Genomic DNA, 20,000 nt, shown 5'->3' with positions numbered 1-20,000 from the left:
CAGAATTTTATTTACATCAGGGTTTTGTACTTTTACTTTGCATTTATGTGTTAGAAGCATTTTGCAGGAAGATTTTTGGGGTTGTTCAGACGAGCTAATGATTATGAACTCGCATGTAAACAATGGAAGATCTGTTATTTTTATTATTGGAATCCTTTTGAAATAAGTAATTTATATGTTTATTTATTTACTAGCAGGCCAGCCGGCATTGCCCAGTCATAAAATATGTTTAAATATGATATTTTCATTAATGCAGATGTCGTATTTATTATTATATTATATTGGACCCAACATATAGTAATCATTTAAAAAGTTAAAAAAAAAAAAAAATATGACTTGTGCACCAACACCGTGAATTGAAACCAAAACGTTTAGCCTACGATTTGCTTTTTTCTTTGACGTTAATGCCTGAGCTATGAAGACATGTCTGCTGCAAAGCTAAAATTAAAACACCAACCAATATCTATTACATTATGCATGCATATTCGTAATGCCGTAATTCAACCTTTACCTAGAAAATTCCATTCCTTTAATTTTTACACTTTTGCACCGATTTTCCCCGGCTAAAATCCTAATAAAACGTTTTGCATGGATTTGAATACCCTATATATTAAGTCTCATGTCTGTAGACTAAAAACTGACAGAGGAGTTTGGTAGGCAACATTTTTTAAACAAATATATATAATCATACATAAATATATATAGAAAAAGGTTTGTGTTTACTATAAGCTTTTTACGCAAATATTACACAAGTATAAATCATGTAAAATATCAGCATGAATATAATTACACACAATAGTTGACTAAACATGATCATCGGGTTAGGAAACGGAAAAAACTAATAGAGAATAATTTAAAATGAATGTTTAAAAGAATATGCAAATTGTGAAACTCTGTTCCGTTTTCTTGCTTTCCAGCTGACTACAATATGGCATCTTCAAATCCAACATGAACAAGATTTTGATGAGCCATCCCCTTAAGTAATTCAATTTACTAAATTTCCATTGCTAACGATTACTACTACTTTCTCATTGACTACTGTACACTCATTAACCCTTATCCTTGAGTGGCCTCCAGGCCTTGATAAGTGGTGACTCCTTTGTAAAAAAAAAAAAGCTAGATCTTTTGCAGATGAATGCAATTCCACAACCCATCTAAAACAAAGTTGTATTTTCTTTTCAAATAAATAGGAAAAAGAGTTTTTAATATGAATATCAACACACACAAAAAATAATTATAGGAGTATAGAATAATTTGCGGACTATTTTCCTCATCTTCTGGTTGTTTTCCCACAACGTTTCGGCCAACTATTCCTTTGACCTTCATCAGGTGGTAAACCGTGACAGGATAGGAATGCTGAGTCTCTTAACTGTATCCTCAGCAATTACTGCCTTCCATAGTTGTTATCGTCTTATCACGTTTTGGCCAACTAAGCCTCTGGCCAGCTTCAGGTAGGATTGAAATCGCTATCTTCAGACAATGTTTACCTGGAACTGTAGAGATTTAATGTCTCTATCCACTGTGCCACGGGCCCAGAAGGGCGATCAAGGTGGGATTTTTTGGTCTTATAAATCCAAGTCGTTTTGTCTTCCATCGTTGAGTCCGTACTGAATGTTATATTATTTTTATTATTGGAATCTTTTTGAGATGAGTAATTTATTTATTTATTTGCGGACGATTATCCTCGTCTTTTAGTTGTTGTTTCACAACGTTTCAGCCAACTATTCCTCTGGCCTTCATCAGGTGGTAAACTGCGGTGGGATAGAAATGCTGAGTCTTTTAACTGTATCCTCAGCCAGATAGATACAACATATAACAATAATGAAAACGTCTGAAATATTAAGGAAAACACATGAATGCACATTATCTACAGGTACAAGCCGGACATATAGAAACTGCTACAGGTGTCAAACGCAAAGGAACATCACATGGAATTGTGAAAACTGAAACTATATAATATTGTAAGTTAACCCCTTTTTCCCCCTACTTTTTTTTCTTTTGTTTCACGATGAACTGACACCACACCAAATAATCAAGGAGGGTCAAGAAGTATGGAAAGACTGAGGGGAAAAACACTAGCCAAACATTCGCTAGATGAGTGCAAAGAGGCTGGAACCTTGTGGAAGCTTATTGCCACCTAAATTCTAGTGAAGTCCAATGGTCGCTGCCAACAAGGAATCAATGGTAAGTAGTTGTTACAATAATGTAAATTCATCTGCAAAGGTTATTGATAGAGGTGGAGAGTACTGAAAATCTGGGGAGACTTGTTGTCACTCAGACTCCAGAGAACAACACAGGTTATTTTCAAGGAGAAATATTTGATGATAGCCTTTGTAACTACTCATGTGAGTAAATGGTAAATACGTTAATGATTTGTTGTTTAATATTTTCTATATGTTTTATTGAAATGGATGATATTTTTACACTTGTGTTGTCTTTGTGGATAACAAATATCAAATAACAAAAAATTAATGTTCCTAGTTTACAAACATCCAGAACATGATAACGTGAACTTCTGAACTGTTATTCTATTAATATTGAATTTATTTACACAATTATCTTTTGTTTAATTACGTTGTACTGTGGCCTTTTAATCTAAACTAACCTATCTCTGACAGTTTTATTTATGTTTCTTTCTCTCAAGTTTGTCCTAATCATTTTCCCCCATGTTTCCCCATAAGCTGACTTTGCTACCTCAACTGTTCTACATCTACTAACTCATGAATTGCCATCCATTCTTTCAACATGACCACTCTTCCGCAAACATCTCCCTTCACGGCATATATTTACTCTCCTTCTCAGCTCATTAGATCTAAACCATTTAAGATTTTTATTGCAAAGGTCTAAGAAAAAAAAGAAAAATTGATTATTTAGAATGAAATATATGTATTTTTAGACAGAAGCTATCGATGACAAAGTCCAAAAATAAAAAAATAATTTTATATAGCAGATAAATCTAAAAAAAAAAAATGGTAATTTGTTTGTTGATATTGTTGTTGTTATAGTAGTAGTAGTAGTAGTAGTAGTAGTAGTAACACCTCATGAATTAAGTTGCAAACCTAATAAGTGAAAACAACAATTTTTAAAGAAAATTCAACTTTTTTTTTTTACATATTGGATTTTTTTTACATGAGTATCACCACTTATCAAGGCCCAAGAACCACTCGAGGATAAGGGTTAAATTCATCCGGTGACATGATGTATTGCTTTGCTGAAAGAACATCCTTTCTTTTTTATTTGTAGCTGTTTTTCACAATTTTTTGTGTTATTAGCACAAATAATTCTGTATAATATTCACAATTGATGGTTCTTCCTTTCTCAAGGTAATCAGTGAACAAAATACTTTGCATATCCTAAAATATTTGCATCTCGAGTTAGCTTTTGCCTTCTGCTGTCCAATCAGGCCAACTCCAGAAGACCAACAGTTGTTGCCAGTGAGTGTTGCGATAATCCAATATGATTTGTGTGAAATTCCTAGTGGGTAAATGATGATAATTCCTGTTTATATGCATGTAAAGAAAGGAGAGATTATTAATAATGAATATGCTTACCTTTTACTAATGTGTGAAACAAAGTTGAAGTAAATTGACTTAACCTAATAAAAACAGAACAGAAAGCAAATAATGCATGGATTTTAGTCTTTTTTAGTCTTTTAAAAACGATCTTTATCTCAACGAGCTAACCTATTAAAAGTGGAAAGTGTTTTACCAAGTGAATTAGCAAAAAGAGAATTAAGTTTGAAATGCTTATTTTAATTGAATAAGAATTCAGTCATCCAGCAAAACTGGTTAACATCATTAACATTAAATTTCTGACATAGAATGTCCTACATAATTTTTAAAGTACTCTTTTCATAAATGATAACTGATTCAATAAGAACAAATAAAAATCTATTCAACGAATTGGATGAACGCTTCAAATATTTATTGCTCATTTTGTGACTTGTATTAAAACAGATTCCCATGAATAATATAAATATGTGAAATTGATTTTCAAAATTAAACTCGATCTTTTAAGCAAAAGGAAAAATCTATTTATTTATTTTATTTATATATTTTGCAAATAATTGATGTGCAAGTATATAAATATTATTTTGAAAATAATTGATTTGCAAATATTCACATTTTAAACTTACCTTGTGATCTGAAAATTTTGAAATTGGTGAGGAGTTCTTATAATAATTTGTGTTGGTCAGATGTCAGGTTGTTTCTGTAAAGCTCAAGTTTATGATGATAGTAAGGTAATGAAACTGTAATTAGTGAGAATCTTCATTTAATTAATTGCACACAGTAAGGTAGAGTAAAATCAAAGGAGCCATTATTGTTGGCTGTATTACTGCGAAACTTCATAACTTCATTGCTATCCCACGATAGCATTTGTATTTTAAGTAATAAGTAATTCTCTCTCAATAACCATTCAATTTTTTCCTTTAAAATGATGTTGTTATTGGATTTTGTATTTGCACATTTTTATGCAATATTACAGCATATAAATTGATCTTTTAAATTATCAAAGTGCATTTATAAGAAATGCATACTAATTATATAAAAACATGAAAAATCTATTTCAAGTATATAATGATTTATACATAAAACTATTTATCTATCTGTATATTCATTTTTGTATTCGACAGAATGAGTGGAATGATGCTACCTTCTATCAGACGAAAAAGTCACGAAATATCAGAAGACTTGCCGTCTCAGTTAAATTCTATTCAAGAAAGATTATGCCAACAAGAAAGGATGTCACAAGTTTTAATTAAACAAGCTGTTAAAATAAAGGAAGAAATAATGAGAGATTTGGCCAAACAATCTCACGAGAAAGCTTTTCAGTCTGGAGGGATTTTACAAGAACACATCAAAACAATTACAAATGTTGTCAATTACTTGAATCAAGACATAAAGGTAGGAGAGAAGTCAGCTTTTGTGTTGTAAATGTTCTTATTAATAGTATTATTACTGGAACTATTTCTATTTTTTTTTTAATATTTTTATGAACATCTTTAGTGTATTGTTAGTTTCATTCTCATCATCTCTGTCTTTATAAATTTTTCTTTATATATTTGTAAGTATAGGATTAATTCATAAATTAACCGATCATTATGGATTTTGGAACACAGTTACTATGTGTAAGGGTGGGTAATGAATGCTATATTTAGCTTAACTTAATTTTATGCAAAGGAGATACAAGAAAATTTCGATACCGTTTTGTTTACTTGAGAGTCACCACTTATCCAGGCCCGAATGCCACTCAAGGATAATTGTTAATGAATGTAAAGTGGTAGTGTTATAATTATTAATGGTGTAGATTGGATAGAATTTAATTATTTATGGGGACAACTCAATAAGAATTTATTTACATTGGATTTGAAGGCTGCCATGTTGTATTCAACTGGGAAGCAGGCCATCAGAACAGTGTTTAACAGGCGGGCACTTCTGAGAAAGAAGCTTTGTTCATATAATCTGCATTTAGATTTAGGCACAGATAGAAAGTGGGGAGGGGGTTGTATATGGAGGTTGTAGCTAACCAAGTGTTTTTTGTGAAAGTTTGGCATGGAGGGACCATAGATTGGAGTTCAGTCAAGCACTTTCCATGAAAATAAAGATAGAGCAGAGCCTCTTCTGTGGGAAAGAGATTGCAGGGTTTCGAAGCCTGTTTTGAACTCTGTCAAGGCTGGATAGGGCGCTCCGAGCAGCGCCTGTCCAGATGTAGCAATAGTACTCCATTATAGGGCATACCTGACACTTATATAGATAGAGGATTGCATCGGTAGTGAGATACCTTCTGGAGCAGTAGAGTGACCAACTATTTTTCCAGTGATTTTGGCAACAGATTTTTGTGAAAATATGGAGCTTCCCCAAGATGAGAGCCATTCATTTCAGTTGGGGCATGATGGGGGTCAGAGCGATTCTGATGAAAGGAGAAAAGCTTGGTTTTTGATGCATTAAAATTAACCAGTCACCTTTTTCCCCATTCACTTCGTTCTCAAGATCAGAAGAGAGTGAATCAGAAAGACCTTGGTCATTGCTGGCCTTTGAAGTGTTGCCATAGATTGTGGTGTCGACTGCATAAATGTCTATGAATGATTGAAGAATGTTATTTGAAAGATCATTGATGAATATCAGGAAGAGAGCTGGGCCTAGGATGGAATCTTGAAGGAGACCAGTGTTAATACAATGAGTTTCTGTTTTCCACCCATCAACGACTACTCTTATAAGCCTTTGATTTTTCTGAAATTTTAACAATATGTATTAGACAGTAATAAATATTGAAATATTTTAAAGAGTTTTAACAGGCATAGTATGGACAAAACTTCCCAATTGGATGTATATATATATATATATATATATATATATATATATATATATATATATATATATATATTAGCTTTGTATTGAATTATACCTACAATCAGTAGACACCAATTAAGGAAGATTACCTAAATTTCAATTTCTTCTTAAAATTCCTTAAGATGTGTTAAATTTTAGACATTTTCTAGAATCAAAATTATGTAATGGATTTTGATCAAAATTAGAATAAGTATTCTAGAAATAAGATTTAGCAGCATTATATATTGATTTTAATCCGTGTAAGGGGGACATAAAAGTTGTGCAAAACTGTTCTCTTTGGAGAATATATTTTACCTGTTCTGAGATAGGTATTCTGCTAGTTATTATATAACCATGTTATGCATGTGTTTAAATACTTACATATCCTTTTCATGGCATTCCTTCTGCTGAGTCATAAAATAGGAGAAGTTGATACACATATAGAAAGTAGTTTATTTCAAAGAACAAGTATAGTAACAGAATAAAATTAACTGTTAACTTCATTTTGTAGAAAAAGAGTGATGTTGAATGGTTTTAAATTAGACCATCTTGTGGAGGTGGTCAGCTACTCTACAACATTCACATTTCTGAACTGAGTAATTCCTCTGAAATTCATACTTTATGAAAGTCTTAATATTCTTTATTGGTCTCCCGATTTATCAGTCTGGATGATTGCCAGATAACCGTCCATTAGTTTTTCCTGAAATTTTACCACAAATTGTATTTCATTAAATAGATGTGCACAGTAAAAAATATTTTTTTTTATAAAAATTCCCGTGATGCCCCAGGGGTTCAAAAGAGGTAAAAAATGCCCCCAAATGGCCAAAATGACACATTTTGCCCCATAACTTTTGATCCATCCATTAGATTTTTTTAAAACTTGGCCAAAATGTGGAGCCCATTGTTCTAAATATAAATCTAGTACGGGTAACCCTGGTAAAATTCTGGTTCGTGTCCCCAGGGACTTTTAATGCTGAAAACGCCACTTTTTATGGGTCTTTTTTCATATTTGTCAACAAAAACTTGATATGTCTGACTATATAGTGGTTTTTTACGGTGGTCAACTCAAATATACATGCGTTAAGGCCTGAAACTGCACTGTTATCCATTTACACTGGGATTCGGCATCCCCAGGGGCTCAAAAGGGGTAAAAAATGCCCCCAAATGGTCAAAAATGACACTTTTTGCCCCATAGTGTTTGATCCATCCTTTAGATTTTCCTGAAACTTTGCCAAAATGTGGAGGCTATTGTTCTTAATATAAATTCGGTATGAATGACCCTGGCAAAATTCTGGTTCGCATCCCTCTGCGACTTTTACGACTAAAAAAACATGCCTTTTTAGATCTCTTTTTTCATATTATTCAAAAACTTGATATGTATGTTTATATAGTAGTTTTCCATGGTGTGGGATTTAAATATACATGTCTAAAGGCATTAAACTGCATCATTTTTCCATTTTCACTTGGATTCGGCATTCCCAGGATCTCAAAAGGGGTCACAAATGCCAAAAAAATTGCAAAAAATGACACTTTTCATCCCATAACTTTTGCCCCATCTATTAGATTTTTCTGAAACTTGGCAAAAATGTGAAGGCAACGTTAGCCCTTCACATTTCTCACATTCATAATTTCTTCTTTTGTGGCGCCATCTCACATACAGCCACAGAGGGAGACCATGCATGTGCGGCTTGTTGCATTTGTTTCTTTTTCTCTATTTATGTTTATTTTTGCTCTATCTATGATCTCCTTGAGCATCACAAGTAATTTCTGTATGGTGCGTTGTTGCAACGAGTTTCTTTCACATGGTTTGGGGATTAATCTGGATAATCCATCCCTGTCTTGGACAGACGGAACTCCAACTTATAATTTAATAATATTGTTCTCCATTTCTAAAGTCCATTTTTAGTATATAAATGTGGGAGTGCCTCAAGGGTCTATCCTTGGACCTTTGTTATTCCTAATATTCATAAATGACCTCCCTGACAAAATTGCCTGTGAGATGGGTATATATTCTGACAACACTATGCTCTATAACAGACACGACAGGAAAACAAATGAATACATATCTAAAGAAATGGCAGAAACACTAGAAGATGACCTCTGATCTGTACTGGAATGGGGACAAAAATGGATAGTCACATTCAATGCTGCCAAGACTAAACTTGTTTCCTTCAATAATTACAAGAAACCTTCCCTACCACCAATTACCAATTACTTTTTATCTGAAAGTACATCTTTTAAACTCCTCAGCCTAATGTTCACAGGAAACATGAGTTGGAACAATTACATTGATAGTATTGCCAGGACCGCTGCGAAGAAGGTAGGTTCTCTCTACCGTGCTAGAAAGCTACTAACGCTTGAAAGTATCCTATACCTCTATAAGGCTACCATTCGTCCATGTATGGAGTATTGTTGTCATATTTGGGCTGGTGCATCTACTACTAGTCTCTCGCTCCTAGTCAAGGTTCAAAAGAGAGTCGCCAGCCTGATAGGTCCTGAACTGTCATATAAGCTTCAGCCTCTGTCTCATCGACGAAACGTTGTATCCCTCTGCCTGTTCTACAAGTACTTTAACAGTGAATGCTCTGACGAACTGCAAGCACTTGTGCCCCCTTGACGTAAATACTCCCGACAAACCCGACAAGCAGCTAAATCCCACCCCTTCAGAGTAGAGATCCCTAGATTTAAGAGAGCCTTCTAATCCAATAGTTTCTTCCCCAGAACAGCTAGACTTTGTAATTCCCTTCTGGGTCCCTGCTTCCTCAGCTGTACTGACATGCAGAAGTTCAAGTGTAACGTAAACCAGCATCTTGCTGCCCAACCCCAAACACAATATCCATGAATGTTTCTTCTAGAGTGTATCGGAATATATTTTCCTGATTTGATTTAAATGTCTTTTCACCATATTGAACATATTCCTAATGCTTTTCTCTATAATACCAATTTCTCAAAATGACTTGGTAGTCTTAAACATATAGAAAAGAACCGTTTTCTGTAATTTAAAATGTCCTTTTTTGTTTCAGTTTCTGTCAAAAATCGTTTGAATTTTTTCTTCTCTAGGTGACATGCAGGACTGAATATTATCATTTGGGGTCCTTCTATATACTTGTAGAAAATCTTATATTGCTTTCTTTGTGGGATACCTGTTACTTTTTTTACACTTTGCAGCAGAGAGCCAAAAGGATGCTGGTACCAATCTGGTACCAATCGACCATACAACTAATAAAGTAGACACAAGGCAAAGAAGGTGCTTGCAATAGCAAAGAGAGATGACAAACACAGATGATCAGTTAAAAGTAAATAGATACCGTGTTTTATTTGAACAAACAAAAATGCTAAATTGTATGGCAATGGAGATTGTGTATCAGGCTCAGATGGAGCAAGAATGGGTGCCTCGCCAGGTTGAAAGTTGTGGGTCCCCAGAGCAGAAAGACATTCCTCGGTTGGTTCAGGTTGGGTAGATGGGATCTGATGATAGAAATTAGTAGTTTCTACACAATCTCGACCAATCCGAGGCACGTCTTTCTGCTCTGGGGTTAATTTAAAACAAACTATCTTAATGCATGGTAAGCATGTTCCTCTTTAATTAATTTTTTTTTTTTTACTCTTTTAACATACAATGATAAACTGTGATTAATATTTTTAAAGTGATTTTTTCACTCTTGAAAAAATAACAAAAGTATACAAGATGAACGACTTTAAAGAAATATTTTTTCAGATGTTACAACAACAGAACCAACGTCTGAAAAAAGACAGCAGAAAATGGAAGAAAGGTTGATTCTACAACAAGAAAAAAATGGAAGAATATCTACAAGAAAATCAGGAATGACTTCTCAAAAGCTTAACCAATAAACCTAATACGGACAGTAACCCAGCATTTTCACAAAACATGGTATGGAACACCATGGAAATATTTATCTACGTCCCTGATCCAGACTAAAGGTTTGTCTGCTTTTAGCTGGGAACTGCTAAACACAGCAGGTTCGTAGACTACATTCTCCATAAAAAATTACAGATCTGGAGTTTGCAGAAACTGTTAAGTTATTATCGGAATGTTTTAGTCCAAGTACACCTCTGTTTCATAAAAGATGGTGATGTTTTAATTTGGCTATGTGTGACAATGAAGATTATTTAACGTTTGCATTGGTCATAAAGAAGCATTGTAATGACTTCAGACTAGCATAATTATATGCAAATGATTTCAAATGTCTCATTTTTGCACAAGGCTTTGTGTCGGCAAAATTTACTGAGATTAGATAGAGAGTATTAGTAAAAATCTAAAGCACACACAATCTCATTCTACAGAAATTTGCAGAAGATTGCCAACGAGTTAAAAGCACCAGAAGCGATTCTAAAAATATAGAGGAATCGGGCGTAGCATATGTCAAGAAAGTAAAGTGCACCTATAAAAATTACATCTCTAGAAAAGAGAAAAACGAATATGTCTAGTCACAGTCTCAAACAATTACTTCCATAAAAAGAAAATGGCTGCCCACAGTTTAAAAATTGCCCCAAGATCATGTTACCAGTGCGGCAAACTGCATTGGGAATAATTTTATCTGTTTCAAAATAAAAACTGTCAAAATTGAGGCAAATTTGGTCACAAATGTTGCATTGTAGAATTAGACATAAACCAAAAAATTGAGACAGAGAGACAAAATCTAGTAAAAAGTCTGATGAGAATTTACACAAATACCTAATTGTCAAGATATTTAACAAAGCCATGAAATTACAGCTGGACACTAGGTTGGACCTTTCAATAATAAATTTACATACATGGAAGAAACTGAACAAACCGACTTTGCAAAAACACTAAAATCAGCTTGTACAGTGACTGGCAATAAGATTAATTTTATTGGAGAATTATATGTACCAGTAAATTTGAACAGAACTATTAAAAATTGAAGGTGTACGTTTTAAAACAATTTTCAAATCTATTTGGTTTACATTGGATAAATAGTTTTAAACTTTGGAATTTATCAGCCAACATTTTTAATCAGAAAATATGTAAGCTGAAGAAAGTAAAGGAAACGAAAACGTACTGTACGAAATCTCTTTGAAATCAAGCTATTTATGAAAAACTACCAAAATTTTTAAAATGTATTGCATACAGCAAATTAAAGAAGACTATAAACAGAATAAAGTGTATAATTCAAAACTATGCCAAGAAATAATGAAGCAACAATTAAAAAATGAGCAGAAAAGCGTCACAAATAGAGTCGCATAAAAGTTATTTTCTTTAAATGCAAACAAAAACCAATTGAAGTGTTTAGGGAAAAGCAAAAACCAATATCCCCTGAAGTAGCATTGATAAATATGAAATTGATTCGACTATACCAACTTCTAACATTTCAGTTTTTTGTATAAACGTAAAAATAACAAATTAACTGAACTTGTACAATGGAATTAGGATGTTATTCAGAAATTACTGAATGGCATTACTAACGAAATGCAGACCTTAAATCAGTACCATAAAATACAAAAACACAATCGTCGTTTCAACTATTGGTATTTTACACTTAAGTATCTCTGGTCAGGACACTCATAAACACCATCTAAACCAATTAAAAGAAACCACTTATTCAGATGACACTAGGTACACATTATTGATAGAGAAAGAGCTGATTGACACGATTTTCCAGATATTCAATTACAACTAACCTCAACCAGAACAGCAATGATTGTGAGGAAATAAAATTCCCCAACCGCTGACTAGATATTGACAAGCTTTTTGCAGAGCAAAAAGGCTTGGGATGAGGGACTCACCCATGCACAAGAGATGAACTCTTCTGTACTGTAGAAATAGACTGAGATGTATGACTATTGGTATGGTCTGTGTACTTCATAGTACACCATCTTTGCGGTATGTGCTACAACTGTGGCTCTTGGTATATTCTATTTTGTTTCAATACAATTTACCTTTTCTAACCATATCCATGTCTGTGTTTTTCCTTTGTGACTCTTATGGACTACAGCAGTTTAGTTACGGAAAATTGAACTTTTTGTGTTTTCTTTGTTATTTGTGGTTGTGATGTATTTCAAGAAGTGTCAGTTCTCTGCCGACAGAGTATTTGTAATTGTTTTGATCTAATGTAGATAAAGTGAGAGTGGTAATTGACGTTATGCCAGCTTTCTTAAAAGTATGAACAAATTGCATTACTGACCGCTACTTCTGGCATGATACAGCATGATTGTAAGGTGTTCTACTTGCTTTTCATAAATCAGTTCTCTCTGTCGCTCTACATACTTTCTCAAACTTAAGATTATTCTCTATTTCTAAACTTAAGATTATTCTCTATTTCTAAACTTAAGATTATTCTCTATTTTTAAACTTAAAATTATTCTCTATTTCTAAACTTAAGATTATTCTCTATTTCTAAATTTTAGATTATTCTCTATTTCAAAACTTAAGATTATTCTCTATTTCTAAACTTAAAATTATTCTCTATTTCTAAACTTAAAATTATTCTCTATTTCTAAACTTAAGATTATTCACTATTTCTAAACTTAAAATTATTCTCTATTTCAAAACTTAAGATTATTCTCTATTTTTAAACTTAAAATTATTCTCTATTTCTAAATTTAAGATTATTCTCTATTTCTAAACTCAAGATTATTCTCTATTTCTAAACTTAAGATTATTCTCTATTTCTAAACTTAAAATTATTCTCAATTTCTAAACTTAAAATTATTCTCTATTTCTAAACTTAAAATTATTCTCAATTTCTAAACTTAAAATTTCTCTCGATTTCTAAACTTAAGATTATTCTCTATTTCTAAACTTAAGATTATTCTCTATTTCTAAACTTAAGATTATTCTCAATTTCTAAACTTAAGATTATTCTCTATTTCTAAACTTAAAATTATTCTCTATTTCTAAACTTAAGATTATTCTCTATTTCTAAACTTAAAATTATTCTCTATTTCTAAACTTAAAATTATTCTCTATTTCTAAACTTAAAATTATTCTCTATTTCTAAACTTAAGATTATTCTCTATCTCCAAACTTAAGATTATTCTCTATTTCTAAACTTAAAATTATTCTCTATTTCTAAACTTAAGATTATTCTCTATTTCTAAACTTAAAATTATTCTCTATTTCTAAACTTAAGATTATTCTCTATCTCCAAACTTAAGATTATTCTCTATTTCTAAACTTAAAATTATTCTCTATTTCTAAACTTTAGATTGTTCTCTATTTCTAAACTTTAGATTATTCTCAATTTCTAAACTTAAGATTATTCTCTATTTCTAAACTTAAGATTATTCTCTATTTCTAAATTTTAAATTATTCTCTATTTCTAAACTTAAAATTATTCTCTATTTCTAAACTTAAAATTATTCTCTATTTCTAAACTTAAGATTATTCTCTATTTCTAAACTTAAAATTATTCTCTATTTCTAAACTTAAAATTATTCTCTATTTCTAAACTTAAAATTATTCTCTAAACTTAAGATTATTATCTATTTCTAAACTTAAGATTATTCTCTATTTCTAAACTTAAAATTATTCTCTATTTCTAAACTTAAAATTATTCTCTATTTCTAAACTTAAAATTATTCTCTATTTCTAAACTTAAAATTATTCTCTAAACTTAAGATTATTCTCTATTTCTTTAATTACGTTTATTCTCTATTTCTAAACTTAAAATTATTCTCTAAACTTAAGATTATTCTCTATTTCTTTAATTACGTTTATTCTCTATTTCTAAACTTAAAATTATTCTCTAAACTTAAGATTATTCTCTATTTCTAAACTTAAGATTATTCTCTATTTCTAAACTTAAAATTATTCTCTATTTCTAAACTTAAAATTATTCTCTATTTCTAAACTTAAAATTATTCTCTATTTCTAAACTTAAGATTATTCTCTATCTCCAAACTTAAGATTATTCTCTATTTCTAAACTTAAAATTATTCTCTATTTCTAAACTTAAAATTATTCTCTATTTCTAAACTTAAAATTATTCTCTAAACTTAAGATTATTCTCTATTTCTTTAATTACGTTTATTCTCTATTTCTAAACTTAAGATTATTCTCTATTTCTAAACTTTAAATTATTCTCTATTTCTAAACTTAAAATTATTCTCTATTTCTAAACTTAAAATTATTCTCTATTTCTAAACTTTAAATTATTCTCTATTTCTAAACTTAAGATTATTCTCTATTTCTAAACTTAAAATTATTCTCTATTTCTAAACTTTAGATTGTTCTCTATTTCTAAACTTAAGATTATTCTCTATTTCTAAACTTAAAATTATTCTCTATTTCTAAACTTAAAATTATTCTCTATTTCTAAACTTAAAATTATTCTCTAAACTTAAGATTATTATCTATTTCTAAACTGAAGATTATTCTCTATTTCTAAACTTAAGATTATTCTCTATTTCTAAACTTAAAATTATTCTCTATTTCTAAACTTAAAATTATTCTCTATTTCTAAACTTAAAATTATTCTCTATTTCAAAACTTAAGATTATTCTCTATTTCTAAACTTAAGATTATTCTCTATTTCTAAACTTAAAATTATTCTCCAAACTTAAGATTATTCTCTATTTCAAAACTTAAGATTATTCTCTATTTCTAAACTTAAAATTATTCTCTATTTCTAAACTTAAAATTATTCTCTATTTCTAAACTTAAAATTATTCTCTAAACTTAAGATTATTCTCTATTTCTTTAATTACGTTTATTCTCTATTTCTAAACTTAAGATTATTCTCTATTTCTAAACTTAAAAGTATTCTATATTTCTAAACTTAAAATTATTCTTTATTTATAAACTCAAGATTATTCTCTTTTTCTAGAAATCTACTATCAGACCATGTATAAAATATTGTTGTCATATTTCGGCCGTCCCATGAAACGTATCTGTAATTTGATGGGCCTCATCCTTTCTTCTCCTCTGCAACCTCTCTCTCACAGATGTGATGTTGCTAATGTCAGTTTTTCTATAAATACTATTATGGCATGTATTCTTCAAGAATTGTCTGATCCGTGTTTCTTTTGTTATTTCCTTTGCTAGCTTAATTTGTTGGTCTACTGGTCTCTATCAATTCACTGTTTTCATACCTCATTGTAATACAACTTCCTATTCCAGTAGTTTGTTTCCAAGGATTGCAGACACGTGAAACTCTTTTCCTGCTGACTGTTTTCTTCTTACCTATAGCTTTGTTATTTTGAAAACCAAGGCCAATAGGTATCTCCTATCTTTGCAATAATAATCTTTTGTTCTTGGTAGCTCTTTACATCAAGTGACTTCATGCCTCGTCTGGAATGATTTTCATAAAAAACGACTAACAAAACATTTTGAATTCACTGGATATGAATTGAGTACCGTTACTCAATATTACACAGTTTACAACTCTGATATGTGCCATCAATTCATACAAAAACCCAATTGTTGTTTCAGCTATTGTTTTTTTTTTTGTTTTTTTTTTGTTTTTTTGCACGTAAGTGTCTCTGTGAATCCACTACAAACAGATAATAGAATCTGTCCAATGATCCAGCAAAGGATTCTCGACCATGGTCCGTTCCATTCCAAAGAGGGGCGGAAGTAAGGCCTGGGTATGTAGATTTTCTAAGTCTACTCAGAACGAATGTTTCAGCCTGACAGATAAAATTATAATTTCTGTTGAATTGATTGTTGGGATTGGATCCTTGACTGGCATGTGCTCGTTATTGCCACTGGATGTCAAATGAATGCTGCCAAGAGCTGCTATGACGTTTAGATGTAATTGTATTTATTTATTTATTTGTGTAAGTCCATTTATTCTTGAAAGAGGTAAATTATTCTCTATTTCTTTAATTAAGTTTATTCTCTATTTCTAAACTTAAAATTATTCTCTATTTCTTATTATTATCCTATTATTAATTAACACATGCTTAGCTTGTTTGCTCAAGAATACTTGTCATGTTGACACATTTGTTGGAGGAGACATATGTCTCAAATCCTTTGCTTTAGATTTAAAAAAATTCTCATTGGTTTATTTTGTTTTTTTGTTTTTTTTACTTGTTTAACATGTTTACTCTGTTGTTCTCGGTTTTCATTTTTAATTCAAACATCGTCAAGATCGGTTATTGCAAAGTCAATGTCATTTAATATCACATTCATTTGTTAGAAAATACCAGATGTGAATTTTTTGTTGAATCTTGTGATTCTTGTGCATATTTATAGCCAAATAGCTTGTATATTTTTCGTTGATAGAAATACAGAGACATGCCTCAGATGAATAAATTTTTGAAAGTACTTTGCATTCATTAAATTTTGTGAATATATCTTCAGAACTTGACTAAAGGTAATTTTAAGTTTCCTAAAAGTCATTTAATACTAGAAAAGTTTGCACAGACCCAAATTATATTATTTTTCTTTTCCCTCTCACTATAGTCTGTTTTGCACAACATAACTATTTATTAATTAATGGCTGCAAAAGTAACTTTTCATTCTGTTCTTAAAAATAGACATCACATTTTCTTTAAGTTTGAACGATATCTTAACTTTTATGCACCTACCAAGATTCCCAGAAAAACTATCAGGAATTTTTATTTTCAAATTCTCTTTTAAAAGCTTGTGTGTTATTCGGATTAAAACTGGAATTAGTTTATTGGCTATAATGATCAAATGACTTAATTCACACCAAACAGGTTTTCTGTTCTTTTCATGTTTTAAATTGTTTTAATTTTTATAATTTTGTCAATAAATATGTGACAATTTTTATAGTTTTGTCAACAAATGTGTGACAATTATATAGTTTTGTCAACAAATGTGTGACAATTTTATAGTTTTGTCAATAAATGTGTGATAATTTTTATAGTTTTGCCAACAAATGTGTGACAATTTTATAGTTTTGTCAAAAAATGTGTGACAATTTTTATAGTTTTGTCAACAAATGTGTGACAATTTTTATAGTTTTGTCAACAAATATGTGACAATTATAGTTTTGTCAACAAATGTGTGACAATTATATAGTTTTGTCAACAAATGTGTGACAATTATATAGTTTTGTCAACAAATATGTGACAATTATATAGTTTTGTCAACAACTGTGTGACAATTATATAGTTTTGTCAACAAATATGTGACAATTATATAGTTTTGTCAACAAAAGTGTGACAATTTTTATAGTTTTGTCAACAAATGTGTGACAATTATATAGTATTGTCAAAAAATATGTGAGAATTTTTATAGTTTTGTTAACAAATCTGTAACAATTGTTATAGATTTCTCAACAAATGTGTGACAATTATATAGTTTTGTCAACAACTGTGTGACAATTTTTATAGTTTTGTCAGAAAATGTGTGACAATTGTATAGTTTTGTCAACAAATGTGTGACAATTTTTATAGTTTTGTCAACAAATGTGTGACAATTTTGATACTTTAATCAACAAATGTGCGACAATTTTTGTAGTTCTGTCAACAAATGTGTGACAATTATATAGTTTTGTCTACAAATGTGTGACAATTATATAGTTTTGTCAACAAATGTGTGACAATTTTTATAGTTTTGTCAACAAATGTGTGCCGATTATATAGTTTTGTCAACAAATGTCTGACAATTTTTATAGTTTTGTCAACAAATGTGTGACAATTTTTATAGTTTTGTCAACAAATCTGTGACAATTTTTGTAGTTTTGTAAACAAATGTGTGAAAATTTTTATAGTTTTGTCAAAAACGTGTAACAATTTTTATAGTTTTGTCAACAAATATGTGACAAATTATAGTTTTGTCAACAAATATGTGACAAATATAGTTTTGTCAACAAATGTGTGACAATTATATAGTTTTGTCTACAAATGTGTGACACTTACATATTTTTGTCCATAAATGTGTGACAATTCTATAGTTTTGTCAACAACTGTGTGACAATTTTATAGTTTTGTCAACAAATGTGTGACAATTATATAGTTTTGTCAACAAATGTGTGACAATTGTATAGTTTTGTCAACAAATGTGTGACAATTTTTATAGTTTTATCAACAAATGTTTGACAATTATATAGTTTTGTCAACAAATGTGTGACGATTATATAGTTTTGTCAACAACTGTGTGACAATTTTTATAGTTTTGTCAGAAAATGTGTGACAATTGTATAGTTTTGTCAACAAATGTGTGACAATTTTTATAGTTTTGTCAACAAATGTGTGACAATTTTGATACTTTAATCAACAAATGTGCGACAATTTTTGTAGTTCTGTCAACAAATGTGTGACAATTATATAGTTTTGTCTACAAATGTGTGACAATTATATAGTTTGTCAACAAATGTGTTACAATTATATAGTTTTGTCAACAAATATGTGACAATTATATAGTTTTTGTCAACAAATGTGTAAATTCTTTTTCAGTTTAGTTTATTTCCTTTAATGCCACAAGTAATGCTTTTTGGCATCAATAAGGTTGTTCTGACATTTTTAACGTTTCTTTATCAATGTTAAATCTGAACTGATATTTAATTGGAACTGAATATTTTTATTGTTCATCCGTACATTCAAACCTTCTTTTCACTTTTAGTTGTTTTCCTTTACAGCTGATTAAACTATGTTTTTCAATTTTGCGTGAAAATACTGTTGGGTTTTCTGAAATGTGTATGTTTTCTTTTGTTACAATTAAAGGATTGTTTTCTTCTAAATGGAAATTTTTGCAATAATGAATCTATTCACAGCTCTAATTTATTTTGTATGCAAATGTTTATGTTATTTTTATTTAAGTGCATATTCTTCTATCCATGCCATTTTGTTTGAAAATTCTCTATTCATTCACATTTTTCTGTGATCATTTGCAAATTGATTTACATGTATTCAAATTTAGACGATTTTTTTCCCTAATCTCCATATCTTCCAGAACTGTTATCTCTTGTACAAAAGTCAAGCATTTAAATATGTCTGGAGGAAGTTCTTTTACTTTAACGTTTCAAACTCTCTAATAAAAATGACTGCAATTTTTATTTTTTAAATTTACCAAAACATTTTACTTGTTTTTATTAGGTTGGTGCAAAAACAATATCGTTTTCTCCCATATGTTGCTTTTATATATGATTTCTGAATTAATTCATTGATATATATATAGCCATGTTATATATCATTTTGAAGCGGGTTTTTCGCTTTATTGAATCGTGTTATTCATTATTGTTCTTAATCTCTTCATTCATTTCTTTTTGCAGGCTTTTCGACAGCATGGACAAAATTCAAATCCACACGATTTTCTTGCTCCAGTTCAAACTAGGCCGAAAAGCTGATGAGACAGCTCGTGATATCAATGATGCATTTAGCCCAGGAACCACTAACGAACGTGTGGCACAATGGTGGTTCAAGGAATTTCACAATGGTGACGAGAGCCTCGAGAAGATGGTCGACTGCGGTTGATAACGAACATTTGAAAGCCTTAATTAACGCTGATCCTTGCAAAACCACACAAGAAGTTGCTGTTAAATTCGAGGTCGGCCACTCAACAGTCATTCGCCATTTAAAGCAAATAGGGAAGTAAAAAAATTGGATAAATAGGTGCCGCATGAATTGAACGATAATAAAAAAAATTGTCATTTTGAGGGGTCTTCTACACTCCTTCTGTGCAAAAAAAAACAAAAAAAAAAAAAACAACCTATTTCTCGAACGGATTGTGATAAGAAGTGGATCCTCTACAACAACTGGTGACATTTGGCACAGTGGTTG

General features: G+C 30.6%; 1 protein-coding gene across 6 annotated transcripts in view; it reads left to right on the top strand.

Moving 5' to 3' along the window:
- The window catches only part of LOC145276894 (protein FAM81B-like), a 142,748-nt gene that overhangs the window by 21,932 nt on the left and 100,816 nt on the right, over positions 1-20,000 (top strand). For 4 of the 6 annotated variants that reach the window (XM_080128331.1, XM_080128335.1, XM_080128332.1 and 1 more), the window contains exon 2: positions 4,634-4,904. In XM_080128331.1, the coding sequence (XP_079984457.1) occupies positions 4,634-4,904 (271 nt within the window). Of the gene's footprint in view, positions 1-1,341; positions 1,962-2,037; positions 2,185-4,633; positions 4,905-20,000 lie in introns of those variants that run through there. The other 2 variants (XM_080128333.1, XM_080128334.1) reach the window with 2 other exon arrangements.

The sequence above is a fragment of the Euprymna scolopes genome, chromosome 5 (genome assembly GCF_053919585.1).
Source record: "Euprymna scolopes isolate OS-2025 chromosome 5, ASM5391958v1, whole genome shotgun sequence".
Classification (NCBI taxonomy): domain Eukaryota; kingdom Metazoa; phylum Mollusca; class Cephalopoda; order Sepiida; family Sepiolidae; genus Euprymna; species Euprymna scolopes.
The sequence above is the reverse complement of the archived record's forward strand: the minus strand, read 5'-3'. Positions and strand labels throughout refer to the sequence as shown.